The sequence below is a fragment of the Trichosurus vulpecula genome, chromosome 5 (genome assembly GCF_011100635.1).
Source record: "Trichosurus vulpecula isolate mTriVul1 chromosome 5, mTriVul1.pri, whole genome shotgun sequence".
Classification (NCBI taxonomy): domain Eukaryota; kingdom Metazoa; phylum Chordata; class Mammalia; order Diprotodontia; family Phalangeridae; genus Trichosurus; species Trichosurus vulpecula.
In genome coordinates this window covers 297,024,050-297,044,202 of record NC_050577.1, presented here as the reverse complement: position 1 = coordinate 297,044,202, position 20,153 = coordinate 297,024,050, and the positions used below count along the sequence as shown (strand labels likewise).

General features: G+C 52.5%; 1 protein-coding gene across 4 annotated transcripts in view; it reads left to right on the top strand.

Annotated features, from left to right (window-relative positions):
- The window catches only part of TMEM184B (transmembrane protein 184B), a 51,972-nt gene extending 32,915 nt beyond the window's left edge, over window positions 1-19,057 (top strand). For 3 of the 4 annotated variants that reach the window (XM_036762011.1, XM_036762013.1, XM_036762012.1), the window contains exons 4-10: window positions 1,797-1,887; window positions 2,624-2,699; window positions 11,058-11,149; window positions 12,001-12,170; window positions 13,252-13,446; window positions 15,405-15,425; window positions 16,681-19,057. In XM_036762011.1, the coding sequence (XP_036617906.1) occupies window positions 1,797-1,887; window positions 2,624-2,699; window positions 11,058-11,149; window positions 12,001-12,170; window positions 13,252-13,446; window positions 15,405-15,425; window positions 16,681-16,928 (893 nt within the window). In that variant the 3' untranslated portion in view covers window positions 16,929-19,057. The remainder of the gene's footprint in view (window positions 1-1,796; window positions 1,888-2,623; window positions 2,700-11,057; window positions 11,150-12,000; window positions 12,171-13,251; window positions 13,447-15,404; window positions 15,426-16,680) is intronic. The other variant, XM_036762014.1, reaches the window with a different exon arrangement.
- Window positions 19,058-20,153: the final 1,096 nt, after the last annotated feature.

Below are 20,153 nucleotides of genomic sequence, written 5' to 3'. Positions count from 1 at the left end.
TCTTGGAAAGGGGCATGAGTTCGGGTCTTCAGAGAAGCATCATTGAACGCCTTACAGGAATGTTGCCCGTAGGATTCATCATGTGAGTGGAGCTGAACCAGATAACTTCGAATGTCTCTTCCATTTGGGCAGGTTCTGATTTTAGATTGTCAGAGATTTGAGAGGCTGGTAGACCCCAAACCAGGTTTTTGGCAGGCCACTAGTCCCTCCCCCAGCATGGACACATGCCCTTAGTGGCTAAAGCCCCATACCTCCTGTCAATGCTCCACACTGCTCCCCAAGTGATTTTCCTTAAGGGCACATCTCACCACATTACTCACAACATTACTCACGTTACTCGGCCAATTTCAGTGGTTTGCTCTGGCCTCTCGTCCAGGGGCTCTAACCTTTTTGTGTCCTGGACCTCTTGGGTGATCTGGTGAGGCCCATGGATCTTTCTCAGAATCATGTTTTTAAATGCAAATATATATATATATATAGGAAACTAATTGAATCAAAATATATTTTTGAAAAAGAGTCTAGGATCCAGTATAAACTCCTCTATTTAGCTTGTGAAGTCTTTCACCACCTCGCCCTGGCCTAGCTTGCTGGTCTCGCTGGCCATCACTCCCTCATTCTCTCCCTTCGATCTTGTTCCTCACCTGTGGCATTCCAACCCCATCTCTCTTGCCCTGACCTTCTGCCCTCCCACCTCATAGAAGCCACCCTCTTTGCATGAAGCCCTTTCTGATCTCCCAGCAGTCAGTGGCCCCCCTCCCAAATCACCTAGCGTTTGTATCAAGGATGTATGTGACTTTGGATGTACTTGTTCCCTCCCTAGAACTCCTTCTTTGCCTCTTTGTGCCAGTATCCCCAGTGGTCCCCATCCCTGCTTGGTTAGTCAGTGGTCATCCTTGATCCACATGGTCTTGCCCCTGTGCCCCTTGTTTGTGAACCCCAAGAAGGGCTCATGCTGGCCCCTAGCTGCTTTCCTGGCTTTCAAAGGTTGTCCCTCTTCATGTGATGAGGCTGGTACCTGCCTCCTTGTATCGTCCCCTAGCTATGATTGGCGGGTGGGCTTTCCCTCTAGTTCTCTCCTGTTACCAGAGTTCAGTGTTATTCACATCCCTTCTTGCTCCTAAGATATCTCCATGTTTTTTCAGATTCAACTTTATTTCCAGGTCCACATTTTCTCCCTCCCACCTCCCCTCACACCCATCCCCCATTACAAACACAGATGAGCAAGAGAAACAGTGGATAGCTCCATTGCACTGGCCCTGGGGAAGTAGTGCCAGGTTTGTGGAGAAAATTGGGCTTCCGGGGTGGAGTTGGGGCCAAGAGATGGTGGCGCCAGGACTGGAGCCTGGCCTGAGCCCAGCGTCCCTTCCGCAGCAGCCGGCTCCCTGGCGTGGTTGACCTTTGGCTCTGCCTCATCTCCTCTCTCCCGTCTCGGGCCTCCATCATGCCATCTTATTCCATTTCTAGCTTGTCCTTGGAGTAGCTGTAGTTGGTGCTGATGATGAGATAGGGGGTGGGGGGAGAGGCCACCCCAGACCTCATTCCTGGCAGTGTAGAGTTTGCAGCCAACCTCTACCCCGTCATTGCTTTTCTCCCTTACGTACTGCGACCGTGGGGTGGGAATCCTCATTCATGAGCCACTGTGGCTTCCCCTGTTGTTTTCAGGACCAGCTCTGGCCTCCCTTTTGACACACTCTGTGCAGCACCCCAGGATTGTGCCCATGGGGGAGTGAAGCCTCCCGCCATCTCGTTGTCTCTCAGGAGTTGATTTGTAGCCTCATAGGGTCTTTTCTCTACAGCTTTTGTCATCTACAACTTTCTGAGCCTCTGCTATGAATACCTTGGAGGAGAGAGCGCCATTATGTCGGAGATCCGAGGGAAGTCCATTGAGTGAGTATGCGGCCTTCCCCTGAGCCCCGCTCCCCTGGGTAGCTCATTCCCTGTCTCTTTGTTACCCTGGGCCTAACTCTTGAGGGTCCCACAGTTCAGGAGTGGGGGAAGAAGCTGGCCAAGGCCTCCCCTGCAAGGAGCCTCCATCTCCCTCCTGGTCAGTACAGTCATGTTCACACTGGCGAAAGCTCCGGGTGAGGGGAGCTTCCTGTTCTGACCTGGCTCTCTTCATCTCGTGGTGCCTGGGCCCATCAGCAAATAGTGATTGAGCAATCCATGTGTGCAGAAGCCAGTGCCAGGTGCCACAGGGGTAGAGAGGAGAAGACGGGCCTTTCTTTGCACCACCGTGAGTTTGTGGGAATCCCCAGGCTGATTCAGTTGCAGAAGCAGACCCCACCCCTGATCTGCTCTGCTCCGTGACAGCTTGTGGACAGATGTCTGCTTTCTCTTTCTGGCCCCCCATCTTTTCCACTTTAAGCCTGTGTTTCCTGGGGTCTTTTCTGCAGCATCCCTATTCCCCTCCTTCCCTGTAGTCTCTGTTACCTTCCCACTGTCCTCCTCTTTGGGCTGATCAGTCCTACACAGGGCTTAAGGGGAAACGCCATTCCAAAGCCTTCATTTTGGCCGGCTTCCCCGGTGCTCCCCGCCGCCCCCCCCCCCCCCGCCCCCGCCATCACTTTATCTCCCACTGTTCAGGGTCTCCAGCTTTCTGCTCACTCTCCTATCTCCCATTTAGGTCAAGCTGTATGTACGGTACCTGCTGCCTCTGGGGGAAGACGTACTCCATTGGCTTTCTCAGGTTCTGCAAACAGGTATGATGAGACCGAAGGCCGCCTCCCTGGGCAGTGGGCACCAGGCTCATGGGCCAGGGAGATGTCTCATTACCAAGGTTATTGAGTCAGAGGATTTGGGAGCTGAAAGACATGGAGGAGCACAGGCTCGAGTGTGGGCAAGGACAGATGGGGAAACAGAGGCGGGCCCTTAGAAGGAGAGGTCCCGACCCAGAGGCCTTTTTGTGCTGCAATACCCTCGAATGCAGAGACAAGAGAGTAGAAGGGGAGAATCCAGGGGAGCTCCACACACTAGGCCCAGGATAAAGGCAGCCAGGAGACTTGTCTCTGCTCATTTCCTTTCTAAACACATGTCACCATAGGTCCCCAGGACCATTCACCGTCTTGTTAGGGAAGTGGGAGTCTTGGCTGGGGGTGCCTGGAAATCGATGCAGGAACCAGCACCCTCAGTCCCCATGATGGAGTGCTTCGGGAGGAGGAACCGGCCCCAGACGCTTACTCATTGTGTCTGGGGTGCAGTGCGTGGGGGGTGGGGTGGGAGGAGAATTGATGTGAAAGCTTTGCATCAGCTGAGCCTGGAGGTCAGGAGGCTGTTGGGTTGTGGTCAGTGCGAGGTGCATGACAAGGCAGATCCGTTCATGTCATTTGGCCCTCTTATTCCTTATCTCACATGGGGATCGCAGCAAGCTCCCCACCTGACCATTCCCCCTTGTCTCATAGAGGTGCCCCAAGATTCAACCTGTGGAGTTGAACCTTAGCTTCCTAGGCAGCTCAAGGGAGTGAGCTTGGTCTGGACTCCAGGCCTGCTACTCCATGCTGCCCTGGCCCCTCCAGTGACCCTGTGACCTCTCAGCTCCTGCCCCAGGCCTCCACACCATCCTCTGTGACACCTTCAGCACTGGTGGGGTTAGCAAGGGGAACTCAGAGGCCCATGGCAGCTCAGCTTCGGTGACCTCTCAAGGGAATGGGGTTGGAGTGGTGGCCCATGGGAGCTGAGGCCCATGGGGATGGGGCCACTCCCCGCAGAGCAGGGGGCCACCTCCCGTGGAGGAGGATGGCGCTCCTGCTTCTTTCCACTTCTTCCCACCCTAGCGCTCCCTCACTCTCCTCCTTCTTTCAAGACTTTGCCACAGAATTTCAGGGAAACACAACCCCCGTACTGGGGTCAGGGCCCTTAGTGACTCAGGTTTTTTGTTTTTGTTTTTGTCATGTGCTCCCCAGCCACTGTCCCCTGATTACAAATATTTTCCTTTCTGCCCTGTCTGGGTCTAAAATTCTTTAAAATGGGATTGCTGAGAGGGGCAAAGGAAATTAGCCAGTTTGGTTAAATGGCCCTGTTCTTTCTCTGTCTCTCCTCCCTTCCCCTGCCATCCCCACTGTCCACTTATAATTATGAATGCCTCAGAGCTCTGTTCTTACCCCTCTGGGTTCTCTTCAGTATGATGCTGGATTGGCCCTGGGTCTATCAGCTCATTAAAGGGGCACAGCCAACCCAGAGGGCACTGTTCATTGTCTCCTGGCCCAGAGAGGGTCAGAATAGGCGGCTATCAGTCTACGGCTGGTCTCTGGGTCCCTGCAAACAGCACTGGACAGTTGACCATCTGTGTAATCCCTACCAGCCCCAGAGTCAAGCCATAAGCAATTGTTTTGTTTCATGGTATTTTGTCCTGATCAAAGTTATATTTTTAAGTATTTGTTCAAACGTATAAGGCTAGATTTACCTACTTGAGTCAAGTGGCTTTGATGAGAATGACAGGCCAGTAATCGGGAATTGGCCTAGACAAAATCCGAATCTGAAGCTTTATTGTGATGAGAAGATGCCAACGGGTCCTGGAGGGTTACACCAGTGGTGAAGAGATGCCAATGGGTCCTAGAAGGCTATGGGAATGGATCTGGCAGTCTGCCATGCTGGAAAACCTTCATCTGGGGACACACTGTCAGTTTTCTAAATACCACCCCCCCTCAGCTGGAGTGCTCTGTCACCAGTAGGCTGAGGAGTAGGTGCTGAATTCTTTGATCATGGCAACCCATGAAACAAAGGCAACTTATGTGGCCCCTTTCCTCTTCTACCACGATTTTAGGATTGTTAGTACTCAGTATGTGAGATCCTCGTTTAATGACCAGTGAACAAACACACCAGAGCAGGGGTCATTAACCCTTTATGTGTCTCAGATCTCCATCTCCCCGCCCTACTTTAGCAGTCTGATGAATCTTAGGGACTTCTCAGATTGTCATGTTTTTAAATGCAATAAATTAAATACATAGGATTACAAAGGAGCCCAGTTTATTCATATTGAAATCATTGTTTAAGAACGTTTTCAAAGTTCACAGTCCATAGGTTAAGGATCCCTGTGCCAGGGGAGCTAAACCAGAAGACAAAAAGGAAGCAGCTTTTATTCAGCACTTGACTATGTATGTGCCGGTGTTGGGGGAGAAATGAACCCCAGGGATGTAGGAATCCCAAACCAAAGTTCCCAGGTCGCCTGGAATGAATTCACGGACCCGAGCATTCTTTAAGTCAAGGAGGCAAAGATTTATTATGCTTTATGTAAATAAAGCGGGCAAGAGTTCTTAGGGAACCTGCAACCATACAGGGCTACAGGGAAAGTTTAAGTACAAGATTTAGGGGTGAAACCTGTCAATTTGGTGTTTTGGGGTGGGATTAAGGAGTGTTTAAGGTGTGATTAAGGAGTGGTCAGTTCTTAAAGGAACATGCACTTTTTGTATCTACTGCACAGGTGCCCTACCCAGAGTTCACTGGGAAATAGCCCAAGGGGTGGGCTACCTTGGGGGTGTGACTTTTGCTGTGAAACGACACCAAGTCACCAGAAGTTCATGGCTGACTGGGAATATCCAGGTGGACTCCATCACGTGTCTTGTTAGACAAGATGAATGTAAGGGAGTATACATTTGACTACGTCTAGGAGATATGTTAAACTCAGTTTATCACATCCGGAATCAATCCATAATTGGGCATAGCTGCTTACTGAGGAAGAAGCAGAGATAAGTTAGTTGGGGCACGCTGCCCTTTAGCTAGAGAGAGAGACTGCTAGGGCCAGTGCTTTGAAGCTAGGGAGAGATGTGACCTTAGAACTGGAGTTCAGGCACAGGCACCCAAGCAGAGACTGTGGAGAAATGTGGTATTAGAATTAGGGTCCAAGCATAAGCACCCCATCACCGGCACTGAGCTAACATGTGACGTATATTCGATTTGATCTTCACAACAACCCTGAGAGACAGGCGCTATTATTATTCCCACTTAACAGTTGGGGAAACTGAGGCAAATGCTTAAGTGACTTGCCCACCCAGCTAGTAAGTGTTTAAAACTGGATTTTTTTTCTTTTTCAAAATTTTTTTATTGATATATTTTATTTTTTAATCTCATAATAGTTTCACCTAATATATGTCCCACTAACCCTCCTAAAAACCCTTCTCCATAACAAATAAAATTTTTAACATCTTTATTTAAAGTTTTGAATTCCAAATTCTATCCCTCCCTCCCCTCCCCAAGTCAGTAAGCAATCAGACATAGGTTATACACGTGCAAGTATGTAAAACATTTCTGTATTAGGCATTTTGTACAAGAAGATTCACATAAAAGAAAAAATGAAAGAAAGAAAGTGAAAAATAGCCTGCTTCAGTTTGTATTCAGACGATATCAGTTCTTTCTCTGGAGGCAGATAGTATACTTAATCATTTATCCTTTGGGATTGTCTTGGATCATTGTATTGCTGACAACAGCTAAGTCATTCATTCACCTTTGTATCACAGTATCGCTGTTACTGTGCACAGTGTTTTCCTGGTTCTTTTCACTTCACTTTGAATCAGTTCGTTTAAGTCTTCCCAGGTTTTTCTGAAATGATCCTGCTTGTCATTTCTTATAGCACAATAATATTCCATCACAATTATATATCACACTTTATTTAACCATTCCCTGATTGATGGGCATCCCTTTGATTTCCAATTCTTAGCCACCACAAAAAGAGCTGCTATAAATATTTTGTACAAATAGGTCCTTTTCCTTTTTTTTTTTTTTTGGGATGTCTTTGGCATATAGATCTAGGAGTGCTATTGCTGGATCAAAGGGTATGCACAATTTTATAGCCCTTTGGGCATAGTTCAAAATTGCTCTCCAGAGTGGTTGAATCAGTTCACAACTCCACCAACAATGCATTAGTGTTCCAATTTTCCCACATCCCCTCCAACCTCCAGCATTTTCCTTTTTTGTCATATTAGACACTCTGATAAGTGTGAGTGATAAGTGATATGAAGCTGGATTTGAACTCAGGTCTTCCCAACTCTGGGCCCAGTGTTCTACCCACTGCACTGCCCAGCTCCCTCTATGAACTTTCACTGAGTATAGGCGGGACTCTCAGATTCTCTAGAGAGAGGTAATGAGGGAGCTGGTTTCATCCTTCATCTAAAGGCAATAAAAAACATTATTTCATAAGACACTTGCTCAGCTTCACTTACAGGGCTCATAAGGATTGTTTGCAAAAAGGCCAGGATAAAGATAATTACAGCTTCTTACCAGAATCTGTCACAGAGGATAGCAGTAGAAAAGTCTACAAATGACTCATTTACGACCCAATTTATGACCCATCCAAATTAAACCTGATGTGTATTTTAAATACTTGGTAACTTCAGTGCAGTAGCCAGCAGAGAGGAAGATGGCTAAAAAAAATGATGCTGGAAAATTAGTCACAAATGAGGCCAAAGTCTTGTAGACAACCCAGGAGCCTCCTCTTTATCTATTAAGAATGTTTTCTTCCAGAAAAGATCTGGGAGGCATCGGACATGATTTGTTCCAAATAACGTCATAAAAAATGACATTGATTGTATTCACAGGAGACTTCTGGGTACTGAGGTGGAAATTATTTCTAAATCAATTGTGTGGTCAATTTGTTAGAACAAAGATTGAAATTAATAATAAATTAGAATAAAAATGAGAAGAAGCTGTTGCAGGTAATTGAGACAATTCCAGTCTAACCTATTAAACAGGCTGTTAGTGCCTCAAAATGTTAACTGGATAAAAGCATATACATGGACACAGACTATCACTAGTTCCTAAGGAAGCTTAATCATCATAAACTGACCAAACCACCTAGGCCATCTAATGCTTAACCACCTTGCTAACTGGAGGTGTAGTTAAGAGCAACACCAGTTCAAACTAGAATTTAATTGGTAAGCACTTACTGAGAAGGTTGACAGAAGATCTGAGCAGTCCCCCTTCATAAAGTAGCAAGAGATCCCATTGTCCGAAAGCTTGGTGGGAGACCCAGTGAATCTAGAACATCTCAACAACACTTAACTGATGAAACCAGAAGGATGAACAACAGAATAAAAATGAAAAATACCTGCCAAGATTTCTACAGCAGATTTTCTTCTCCATCAGTGACCCTGGGACCACTACATTCAGACTTTCACATCACAGTCCCCAGTGGGTAGCTCAAGAAAGACATGGGACAAAGGTGGTCTGTGCTGCAGCTGCTACATTTTGAGGAATCAAGTCTTAAGATTACTGAAAGAAGGAAAAAATTGAAAAAAATGGAAATATTTTTTTCCATCTGGAAAAAATTATGGACCTTATAATATTTTTTCTTAAAGGCAGTCACCACTCTCTGCTGACTCATGTTTTATTTACTCCCTCGATAAGGTCATCTACACCCTTATTGGGCTCAACCTGGATGGAGCTATGAGAAGGAACCAGGTGGCTTTGGCAGATGATTCTGTAAAGCGTTTTGCAACTTTACATTACTCAATTGCCTCACAGTTGTAGGGAGAACAAGATAGAACTCTTTATATTTGACTTACAGGAAATCATTTGATTCTGTGGAACAAAATGGTCAATTAACATTGATTAAGTACCTACTCCTTGTCAGGCACTACTATGTCTCAGGTGCTGGGGATACAAAAGGGTCAAAAACCAGACAGTCCCTGACCTCAAGGAATTCCCAGTCCCACTGACCAAGAGCCATTCCCCAGCGGGTAAGTTGGCACACACTGGTACACCATGGCCTGGAAGGCTTTCTTCCACCCTCCTGTCTTCATGCACACATGAGAAAGAGTTTTTGAAAAAATAGGTCAGAACTTCTCTCAGCTCTCTAGTTGAGACCCACAGGCCTAAAACAGGGACACGCATGCTCACCAAAGGTATTTGCCAGTGTCCTGAAGGCCATTGGTCCAGTATGAACTCCAGATTGAAGAGAGATTCTCAATAGATGAGGAGGTGCTGCCCCCATTGGCTGAGGACATGGTCCTGATTGCACAAAGCCTCCAGACATTCTGAGTCTTTTGTATGAAATCCTTCACTGAGCCAGAGTTCAGCTTCATTGACACAGGAAAAACCAGGTGGATGAAGAGTGCATTTGTCCAAATGCTGTTCTGCGGTTGGACAGACAGAGCAGAGGAATGGTCCAGCAGTCCACATCTCTTGGACAGACACTGTGGCCGGTCCACAGACTGGGCCCGAAATTGAAGAGGAAGAGGAAGGCAGGCTAGATCGTTGACCTCAGGAAGTAGCTCGGGGCACTTAGCTGGCCCAGGCATCTCAGCATGGATTCTCAGGGATTTTCCTTTCTAAGGAAACCAAGGCCTGTTTTTTAATACCATTCTTTTTCCTGGTGATGTGTGACATGAATTCCAGTGATGTGAGTCATGAAATTCCAGTGATGTGAGTCATGAAATTATGCAGTGCCTGAAGAATCCAAAGTTGTGGGTTGTTCCCCTGTGACTGGAGAGACACAGAGTGGGGGTAACGCAGCTGTGGTTTATAAACGCTGGACGATGGTGGCCTGCTCCCCTGTACAAGTGTTTGCTAAGCCTCTCTTTTAGACAAGGCACTAAAAAAGGGATGGGATCTGTTTCAGAGAAGCAGGGGAGGGGGCAAGGTCAGGATCAGCCGAGATCCCTGCCCAGGGGATGAGCTCACACGTTCCTGGAGGGTTGACTTGACTTAGAAAGGCAGAATATCAGGGTTAGAAGAGGGCCTCGAGGGCCAGGCAGTCAATCACCTTTGCAGAGTCCGGACCGAGGCCCAGGGAAGGGAGATAATTCCCCGAGGCCACCCCACCGGCCCCTATTTTTCCATTGGTCCTTGCTGCTTCCTCAGGCCCTGCTTGGGGGGAGGACAGTGTTTCCTGTTTGGTCTTGTTCCTGACCCCTCCCTCCACCGCACCTCCCTGGTTTTATCTGTGAAGAGGCATCAGGGTTTCCATTGCCTGGTGCCAACCACTGGGAGCCCGTGGTCCCTGGAGGGGCCAGGCTTAGGAGGCTGCCCTCTCAAGCCTCCTCTGGTGATAGGTGCGTCTGTCGCTCACCCGGGTGATCTTGGGCCCCCTCTGGGCCTTCGTTTCTTCATCTGTAAAATAAAAGGGTTGAATTAGACCTTCGGTGTCCCTGTCAACTCTCGAGTCTGTGAAAGGCAGCTCAGTCATGGTTAGAATGGATGGAGCAGCAGACTTGGAGGCAGGAAGACCAGAATTCAGATCCTGACTTCAGAAGCTTGGTCACATGACCCCAGGCAAGTCCCTTAAGCTCTCAGCCTCTGAAATGGGAATGTAGGTAGTGCTTCTCCCAGAGGGTTAGCTGGGGCTCAGATGAGCGCTTAATAAAAGCTGTCTGTTGTCCTTGTGCCGTGATCCTCAACCTTCTTTTTTGTTTTACAAAACATTTCACTGTGGTTCCCCCGCCCCACCCCCACTGGACTATTGTGTATCTCGTGAATTATAGTTTTGTTTGGACACTTAATGAGAGTTTTGCAATCCTACTCCGTTTAATTAGCCGGAGCCACCATAGGAGATTGCAAAACCAGGGCAGAGAGAATGGTCCCCATAGCTAAGGGAGTGATTATTTGCATTTATCGAGGCCATGGAGGTTACCAGAGGGCCACAGGAACTCGAAGCTCATTCAGCCACATCTAGAAAAAAATGCAGTCCCTCCTGAAAGCCAGGCTACGTATTAGGGCATTGCCAGGTTAGAGCGTGTGCAGAAAAGGCCGATCTGATCCGGGTGGCATGGGCCTGGACGCCGTGCCTTTGAGAATTAGCTGTAGGATGTGGCTGGGTCTGAGAGGCTTGAAGAGGCTTGGAGTCATTGAGGGAAGATACTGGAAGCGTTGTCATTGGAAAGAGAAAGTAGCCTACTTGGCCCCAGTCTGAGCCTGGCCGGTGCCAGGTGTGGCACGTCAGCCAATGTGGAGTCGTACCTCAGTGCAATTAGCATCATGGGAGCTGGGAACAGGAGGGGTCACCTGGTCAAGCCCCTCGTCCTACACAAGAGGAAATGTGACCCAGAGAGAAGGGATGGGCCTTCCCTGAACCTGGGGTTTCCCAGTCCTTACTCCCACACACCTCTCACCTTTCCTCTGGTTCCTTCCAGGCCACCCTGCAGTTCTGTGTGGTGAAGCCCCTCATGGCCATTAGCACAGTGATCCTCCAGGCCTTCGGAAAGTACCGGGATGGCGACTTCGAGTAAGCACATGCTTTGGGGGAAGTGTACCCCCCCCCATACTGGGGCTGGATTGAGGAACAAGGGAGTGGGGAGAGGAGGGAAAGGTGAGCCTCAGGTGAGAGTGGGACCCTGGGAGTGGCAGTGTGTGTGTGTATGTGTATGGGTGTGAGAGTACATGTGTGTGTGTGTGCATGGATGTGTGTGTATATGAGTGTGGGTGCGCGTGCATGTGTGGGTGGGTGCCCCAGTCCTCCTCCCCCTTGGGTTAAGAGTGACTCGTTCCTTCGGTGGTAGGGATGGTTTAGAATCCATGCAACATTGTTTGGAGATGTGTTGTAACTGGGAAACTGAGTAAAGTGACCTTTCTCTCAGAGAAGAAGCCCATGACTCTGCCCTGGTTGACCCTACCTTCTGATTCCCACAGATGATAGACCTTGGTAACCCAAGCAAAGGGACAGGGGCGGGGGCAAAACCAGGAGCCTGGCAGGGTGTGCTGGGAATGGGGTTGGGGGGAGAGGAGGTGTTCTGGGCTGTTCTGGTGGGTGCTAGAGGTCATTCCTCGTGGAAATCCCTCCTTGACTCCCCCAGGCACCCTGTCGCACCCTGTATGGTATCCTTGACCCTAGGGCACTGCTCAGGGGCTCCTGCACCTGCCAACAGCTGTTTAGGAAATACAAACTGATTTTAATTTTGGTCTAAGAAAACATGCCGGGGGCACCCCTGTTGCCCTCCACATCCCGCCCTCTGCCAGGTTACATGTCAGGGTTCCCTCTGTCTAAAGGACGGTGCCCTGGGTCCTGGCAGGGGCGGCAGCACATCCGCTCCCAGCGCCAGCCAGGCTGTGAGTGTTCATATGTCCTTCCTCTTGTAGTGTCACCAGTGGTTACCTCTACGTGACGATCATCTACAACATCTCAGTTAGCCTGGCCCTCTATGCCCTCTTCCTCTTCTACTTTGCCACCCGTGAGCTGCTGAGCCCCTACAGCCCTGTCCTCAAATTCTTCATGGTCAAGTCCGTCATCTTCCTCTCCTTCTGGCAAGGTGAGGCTCATCCCCAACTGCTGGGCAGAACCAGGCCCTCTCTGCCTCTCCCAGCCTCCCTTGGGGCTCTTTACCAAACTCATCGTGGTCCTCATGACCTCTGGGGTGTCCTGTGCTCTCCATTGTCCATGCTGAGTGAGTGACTCAGGCCCAGGTAGCGCCCCTCAAGGAGCTGGCCAGCCTGCCATGAGGTGCTCGGATGCCTGGGGCAGCCAGGAGTCTGGGTACAGGTTCTGTCGTGTCAACAGCCTGGTCCAAGGAAGCTAACCGAGGAGACGTCAGTGTGTTAGGGACGTTGGGTCTCTTGAGTCTTGGTTGGCATTCTCTATCAGACTGACCCCGGATTTCCCTTGTGAGGAGAAACCCATATATCCTCTTGTTGTTGTAGACTAGGCCCCTGGCTCGGTGCTCCTCTGACCTCTGACGGTGACGGTGGCTGTCCTGGCCTTCCATGATCACCCTTCTTGGGTACATGTGCTCCTGGGGGGGTGGTATGGATAAATTATTTCCAGGCTCATTGGATGAACGTGGATTCCTCTGCCCTCTGGAGAATAGTGGGGATCTGCCCACACGGAGGTCCTTCTTGGGCTGCTCCCCAGAAGGCAAGGAATAGAGGAGTTAGGAGCCCATCATCTCTCCCCTCGGGGCTGTGCGGCTCAGTGCTGCTCTCCTCACTACCGGCTGCTCGGGGGATGTGAGCAGGTACCTTCCCTCACATCCCCTGGTTGGGTGGGCCTCCTTTGAAGACACACCTTTCTGCCTTCTAACCCTCAGAAGGTGGTCACATCCACAGTTCATTTCCCAGCCCAGTTGCTCTCCTCTCGACATGCTCTATCCCATCCTGCATTGGTCCCTCCTTGAATGTGCCTCTCCTCCCTGAGCCCAGGGCAGCTGTCCTGGGGTCTGTCACCCGTTTGCCGTAGGTGTGGGGCCTCTCAGTGCAGCTAAAGGACCCACTGGGTTTGGGGCTTCTGTGTGACACTGCTGAGCTCCTAGGTCCTTCACGCCCAGCTGTCACCTGGCCCTGCCTCCCCTCTCCGTACTTACCCGATCATTGCCTTCTCGGTTTCCCCACCCTCAGGTATGCTCCTGGCCATCCTGGAGAAGTGCGGGGCCATCCCCAAGATCCACTCAGCCGAGGTGTCAGTGGGGGAGGGCACTGTGGCTGCCGGCTACCAGGACTTCATTATCTGTGTGGAGATGTTCTTTGCCTCCCTGGCCCTGCGCCACGCCTTCACCTACAAGGTCTACGCTGACAAAAGGCTGGATGCCCAAGGTAAGGGAATGGAGAGGTGTGCCCAGGGGAGGCCTGGCATCGGTTGGGAATGGCCTCGGTGCGCTTTCTGCTCTTTCTGCTGATGACCTCCTTCACCCTTCCAGGATCCTCAGATAATAAGCTCCTTCATTTACAGTTAGTGAAACTGAGGGTGTTAGGTGAGGGGATGGGAGCTCCTTCCTCTTGTCCTAAGTCAGCTCCAACATTCACAATCTGCCCTGAGGCAGGAAGCTGAGTGGGCTGGCTTTGGCTTGGCCGGCTTTGTCTCAAGCCTCAACTGAGTTGGAGCAGGACCTGGGGTGTCCATTCCAGAGACCCTGAGAGAGACGGGCCCCTCCTTGTTGGAAACAGAAAAGGCTTCCTGAGACATCCATATTCTCTCAGAAACTTCTCACTTTTCTCATGGGTCTTCAAGCCCCTCTGGGACATCCTGGAGACAGCCTCTGTGGTGTGCTACTCCCTGTCACCAAGCATTTACTAAAACGCTTCCTGTGTCCTGAGTGCTGGGGAGACAGAGGCCAGCCTTGGCTTTGAGCCCCTCTGTTGGGCAGAGCATCTGCGGAGGAGAGGCCAATTCTTTGACCCAGGAACCAGAGGGGCTGGTCAGAATTGGGGTTGGATGTGTGGCACCCCCTTCCTGCCCGGGCCAAAGTGCTGGAGCACGGACTTCTGGGTGCTGGAGGACAGTGTTCTCCACTGCCCTTTCCCTGGTCCCTGGGCCTCCCAGGCTGGAAGGTCTCTTCAGCATGCTTCACCACCCCCTCTTGCCCCATACCCCAAACAAACGTATTCTCAGCAGTAGGTTGTGATCAGGCTGGCTGCACCCTGGGGGAGGCCCTGCAGCCCTACCCCTGGGCATCTCCAGCCTGCCTCCTCTTGTGCCCTTAGAAGGAAGTTGCCAGTGCTTACCAGGATTCCCAGTCTTAGGGCATTGCCAGTCATGCAACCACGAGCCCAAGGGCGGGCTGCCTGGGCAACGGCATTGATCAGATAGGGGTTTATCAGTTATCGCTGGGAGTAAGATCCCATGCTGAGCACTGCGGTGGGTTCCCAGCAGAATAAGGCCAGCAGCTTCCTGTTCCGTAGCCTTGTCCTCAGGGGGGCCACCTTGTCCTCATCCTGTGGTCAGAAGGGAAACCGCTTTTGCCACGTCCCATGCAGCCAGTGAAGGTTAGAGCTGGAGGAGGTGAGCCTCTCTGCCCCTCACTCCTATAGTGGTGTCCCAGGCCCTGAACCCTGACTAGGCCAGCAGGGAAGTATCCCAGGCTGAAAGTGAGTTTTCCAAATGCCCTCTACCCCGATGGAGAGCTCTGGCCTGCAGTGGCCAAACTAGTGACCCTGTGGCTTCTTCCTGATCCATGCTAGGAATGGTCCTTGTGGCCACCCGTTGGGTCCAAAGCTGTTCAGTCTGACCCTGTTGGCTGGGCCCCAGGCTCTGCTGTCCTACAGGATTTCCTGGTTGTTATCAGTCAGAAGCAGCCCCATCAGGCAGTCGGCATTTATTAAGCCCTTATTATGTGCCAGATGTTGTTCTAATCCTGGAGGTACAGAGACAACAGAAACACCTCCTGCCCTTAGGAAGCTTATACATGGGAAGAGGAGCCAGGCCCCCTGAGCCAGGCCACAGATTAGAGAAAGCAGGGCGGCTGAGTTTGAAGGGTGCCAGGATTGGGGCAGGGGGCCTTCTTCCCCACCATCCTCCAGGATGCTGCAGGCCAGCCCCAGGGGATGCAGAAAGGGGAGCGAATCCCAGTGCTGAGCCACCTAGGGGGCCTCGGCCATGAACGTGGGGGCCTGAGAGGGACAGGCCTGACCCCCGAGAGTCAGCGGGTCCATGAGCTCCGGAGATGTGAGGGGTCTGCTTTGGTTGTTGGGATTTTGTTCATCCAGTTATCTCCCGTCTTTCTGTCTCTGGTTCCCTTTCCCCTCTCTCCTGACTGGTTTCTGATGCTGCGCAGTGCTGGCGTATGGCCCTTACGGTAGGTACTCTGGCCATCGCGGCCTCCATCCTCTCCATTCCTCGCCTCGCCAGCATGCTTCCATTCACCTTGTTCCCCTGCCCTTTCAGCCCACACTGACCCCTGGGAGGGGAAGGATCAGCAGGGACCTACGGCAGCTGCTGGTTCCCCCACTCCAGGGCTCCCCCATGTCCCACTGTGCCATCCCCCAGCAGTGCCAGGACCTCTTAGGGAGCCAGAAGCCGTGAGGTCCTTAGTGTTGGGAATTCCCTCCCTCACCATCCCCACAAGAGCCCTAGCACCTGGCCGGTGCCACTGACCAAGGAGGCCTTGCCCTTAGAGCTGGCCAGGCTCAGGCTAGGTCACTACAGAGTGATAAGAAATGCTTGGGAGGCCATCTCTTGTCTCTGCTGTCATTGTCACCAAGTCAGGGAATTGTAGCCCTCAGACGTGACCTCTCTTGTCCTTGGGCTCCTCACGCTGTCCTTCCCCATCCAGGGTGTTCCGACCCTGCTGGCCCCTCACTGCCTGGCAGTGATGGGGTGGGGGGCACCAGCAGGCCCCCTCTCCTCAGCTCAGAGTGCAGACATGGCCTCCTTTGTCCCCAGGCCCCTCACACTGACCTTCCCCATCCAGGGGGTTCTGACCCTGTCAGCCCCTCGCTGCCCAGCAGTGATGGGGTGGGGGCACCATCAGGCCCCCTCTCCTCAGCTCAGAGCACAGACATGGCCTCTCTTGTCCCCAGGACCCTCACGCTGCCCTTTCCCATCCAGGTGCCCACTGACCCTGCGGCCTCACCCCCCATAGTCCGTCCCCCCCCACCTCCCTTACTGGAGATGCCCATTTGCTTTCCCTTTTTTCCCAGTCTCCAGTTGCTTCCTTCCCCCCAGGCTCTTTGGACTCAAAGACACCCCAGTAGCAGGTCCCCCTGCCCCTGGGAGCAGGAGAAGGCCACCACTGGTGGTTGGGCATCGGCGAAGGTCCCCTCTCCTTGCCAGAAGGGTGTGCCCTTCCTGCTGCCTGGGCCTGGCTGACCAGACACCCGCCTCCCTCCCTGCCTGAGCGTGGCTCTCTCCACTTCCCTCCCATTTCCTCAATACCAAACACATCCATCACAAAGCGTTGGCCAAGCGTGGCATCGTCGTTCAGTGGCTGATTTTGGACTGGTCTCCAGGGGCCTTTTCTTGGGGATAGACTGAGGACCACTTTGGTGGGGGCGGGAAGGGGGTGGGCTGCCCAGCCCACCTCACAGTCCTCTCCCGCCTCTTCCCTGCAGGCCGCTGCGCACCCATGAAGAGTATCTCCAGCAGCCTCAAGGAGACCATGAACCCCCATGACATTGTGCAGGACGCCATTCATAACTTCTCCCCTGCCTACCAGCAGTACACACAGCAGTCCACACTGGAGCATGGCCCCTCCTGGAGGAATGGCGCCCACGTGCTTGCCCGCTCCCACAGCCTTGGGGGTGGAGGCGGCCGAGACAACGAAAAGACCCTTCTGCTGAGCTCCGATGATGAGTTCTAGGAGCCAGTGGGATGGAGGACCAGGCAGCCCGAGGAGCCGGCGCAGAGCTGAGGCGCCCTCCCGCCCTCCCCAGGGGAGGGGGATGTTGGAAACTGTTTAGCACAGCCTTGGAACCTTCCTTTAATTTATTAAAGCAGAAACACTCAAGTCATATCACTTCCCTGGATGGTAGGAGGAGCGTCCCAGCAGAGGGGAACAGGCCAGGTTTGTCTCCCCAGGAATATTTCTGAGTGCCGAGCCAGGTGGTCCCCTGGGAACCTGGGAGAGAGCAGTCAGAGCACATGGCTTGGGAGGCCTCCAGACCCCCCAGCTATTTCAGGGCACAGTGACCAGGGCCATGTGTATCTGAGCTGGATGAATGGGGTGGTTGCCACAATCCACTCCTACCTTCTCCCCCAGCCCCTCACAGTCTGTCTCCCTTGGAGCTGGCACCAAGCCAGGCCCCCAGGCCCAGGGATGGGACAGGGTGCAGCCCCCACTCCCCACCTAATTGTGCAATACTTCCCTCGCTCCTCCTTCCTTTGTTCCTGATGAGTACCTCAGCCTTGCTCCAGAGGGAGAAATGGGAGAGAACCTGGACCACTCCCCCCCAAACAAGTGGGTCCATTCCTCACAGCGTTGACATGCCAGGCAGAATTGGTGCCCCTGGCCCATGGTGCCCCTCCAAGTGGGGCACCAGGCCACTCCCTGCTGCCAGGTTCTCATGGAAACCAGGGCCACACAACCCCAGTCTCCTCCAGAGCCTTGATTTCTTCCAGAAGAATCATGCCTCAGGGCAGGGCTGCTGGTCCATTGTGTAGGCCTCAGGGCTGGTCGTGGGGCATCTCAGACCAGTTTCTCTAGGTCCCTGAAAGCCAGCTCTCCAGAATGCTTGGGGAGAGGGGAGCAAAGAAAATGAGAAGATGGAAGAGGGGCTTTCCTTCAGTAGGGGAGGGGAGGGAGGGCCCAGCCCCTTCTTGTCTTCTGGCCTGGCAGGGCTCTGGGACCCACCCCCCAGACGCCCTGTCTCTTGTGTGCCTTAGTTTCTCTTGCCCTGCCCTCCCTTTCAGGCGTATCCACCTTGTCCCAGCCCCTCGCTGAGAGCCAGCTGCTACCTGGACGTTTGCCACCAGGCTCACTGGGCTCTGAGACCCGGGGGCCTTCAGCAGGTGTCAGAATGCCCCCACCATCCTCACGCCTACTGCCACCACCCCCCCATTCCTACCTTGAGGCCTCTTCCTAGACAGGAAGGCAGGCTGAGTGAGCAAATCTTCTCTTGTAATTAGTAAATCAGAACTTCGAAATGCATGAAACAAACACCTCCCATCATCCCCTGGCCTTGTGGAGAGAGGGCTGTCAGGAGCCCTCTGGTTAGATGTACCTTCCTCCCCACATTCAGGAGGGAAGGCTCCTGATTTTAGGGCCTCTCCTGGGTCAGATGAGGGGAGAGGGGCTTGTTGATTGATATCTTCCCACCAAATGTCTTTCTAGTCCCTTGAGTGAGGGGCAGCAGAGGTAACTCTATGAGGTGAACCCCAGCAGATGGGATGGCCTGGCTGGGGGCGGGAGATCTCAGCCTCTCTGCCTGTGATCCTGGTGGTGATTCCGAAATGAGCTCCCCTAACCCTCCCCACTGGTACTGGTGTGGGCCTTAGCCACTGCCCCCATCAAGGCCAGGCCCAGCCCTCCCCAGCCACAGGACGGGCATCTGCCCACTGTCCCCTCTCCCATCATGGCCTCTCCCTCCTCATGCCTTTTGGGCCAAAGTAGCGGTTGCTGCCCCTGCCCATGAAGGCCTTTGCCAGAACTCTGAGGGGGCAGGGGCCCCAAGCCTCCTGGGGCAGCAGGTTGGGGGGCGCCTCCCTCCTGCTCTTTTTATGTGTAACTTACCTCCCACGCCCTTTTTGTATGATTATTATTTTCAGGTAGTGTAGCTCTTTGTATATAAAGACTTGAAACCTTCATTGTATGATCTATGAGAAGTCAGAGTCACCTAGTTTTGTATGCCAGGTAGGATTGTGAGGCTCCCCCAGAAAGCAGCTCTCTCTATTTTGGTCTGTGATATTTTAAAGGCGCCGGGACAGGAGCAGATAAGCTGAGAGATTATATATATATATCTATCTATCTATATATATATATATATATATATACATGAGATAATATAGATTGTACTGAAATCACTTTGGCCTGTGAGTGATCTGTCCCTACCTCCTCTTTCTGTATTTGATGGGGGGGGGGGTGTTGGCGCAAGGGGGTACTTGAGGTGGGACTCACACAGTCCCAGAGGTGGGGGCTGCCAGGTGAGCCCTGGGTTTGGCTGAGAGACAGGGTAGCCAGGCCTGTCTGTCTGAGCCTGATGCCTTCACAGGAAGGTCTATTTCGTGCTGCTGAGTCCCCCAGACACCTAGGCTGGGATCGAAGCCGGAGCAGACCTTATTCACCTGGTCCTCAGAGAGGTGGTTTTTGGTCACGGCAGCCAAGTAAGATTCACACACAGGTCCTGGGACTCAACCCAGTGCTTCAGCCACAGTGAAGGGCACCAACACTCCCCTTTCCAGCTCCATCGCTGCCTGGATGACATGGACCCTTCCTGCTGCCTCCCAGGGCCCACTCCTTGCAGCTTTGGTGTTGGGGTTCGAGCCCCATCTCACGGACGACATGGGAGTCTGGAGCACCCTAGGGGCTGGGCATCATGCTGTCTGCCCCTAGGCCTGGCATCCTCCCACAGGACCCTTCCCCTATCTGTGCCCCCCAGAGGCCTGAGGCCGGAGCTGCTCTGAGGTTGGCATTGTGCCCAGAGGCTGAGCCAGGTGTGCATGAGGCCAGGGTGCCAGAAACCTGCATGCCTCTGGAGGGCCTGGCCCCGCTCACTGATCTGAGCCCCCTGGAATGTAGCAGGGGTGGGGGAAATTCCCCACCAGCCTTTGACCTCTGGGTAAACATAGCTGCCTTGTCATCCCTCTTGGAGCTTCCTGCCCAGAGCCTGGTGCCAGCAGCTGGCCCAGCCTGGGGGAGGGCTGAGCTCAGCACTTTGGTATGGGGGGGGCAGTGATTGGGGTGCGATCTCTGTTTAGCAGGGCCTGTGCTCAGCTGTCCTGGAGTGGGAGGAGGTGACAGTAATACAGGATCATAGCAGTAGAGCTGGAACCCAGCTAGTCCAGCCCCCCACCCCTGTCATACAGAGGAGGCAGTGACTTAGAGTCTGTCATTCAGGATCAGTAGGATTAGAACCCAGGACTTCCAATT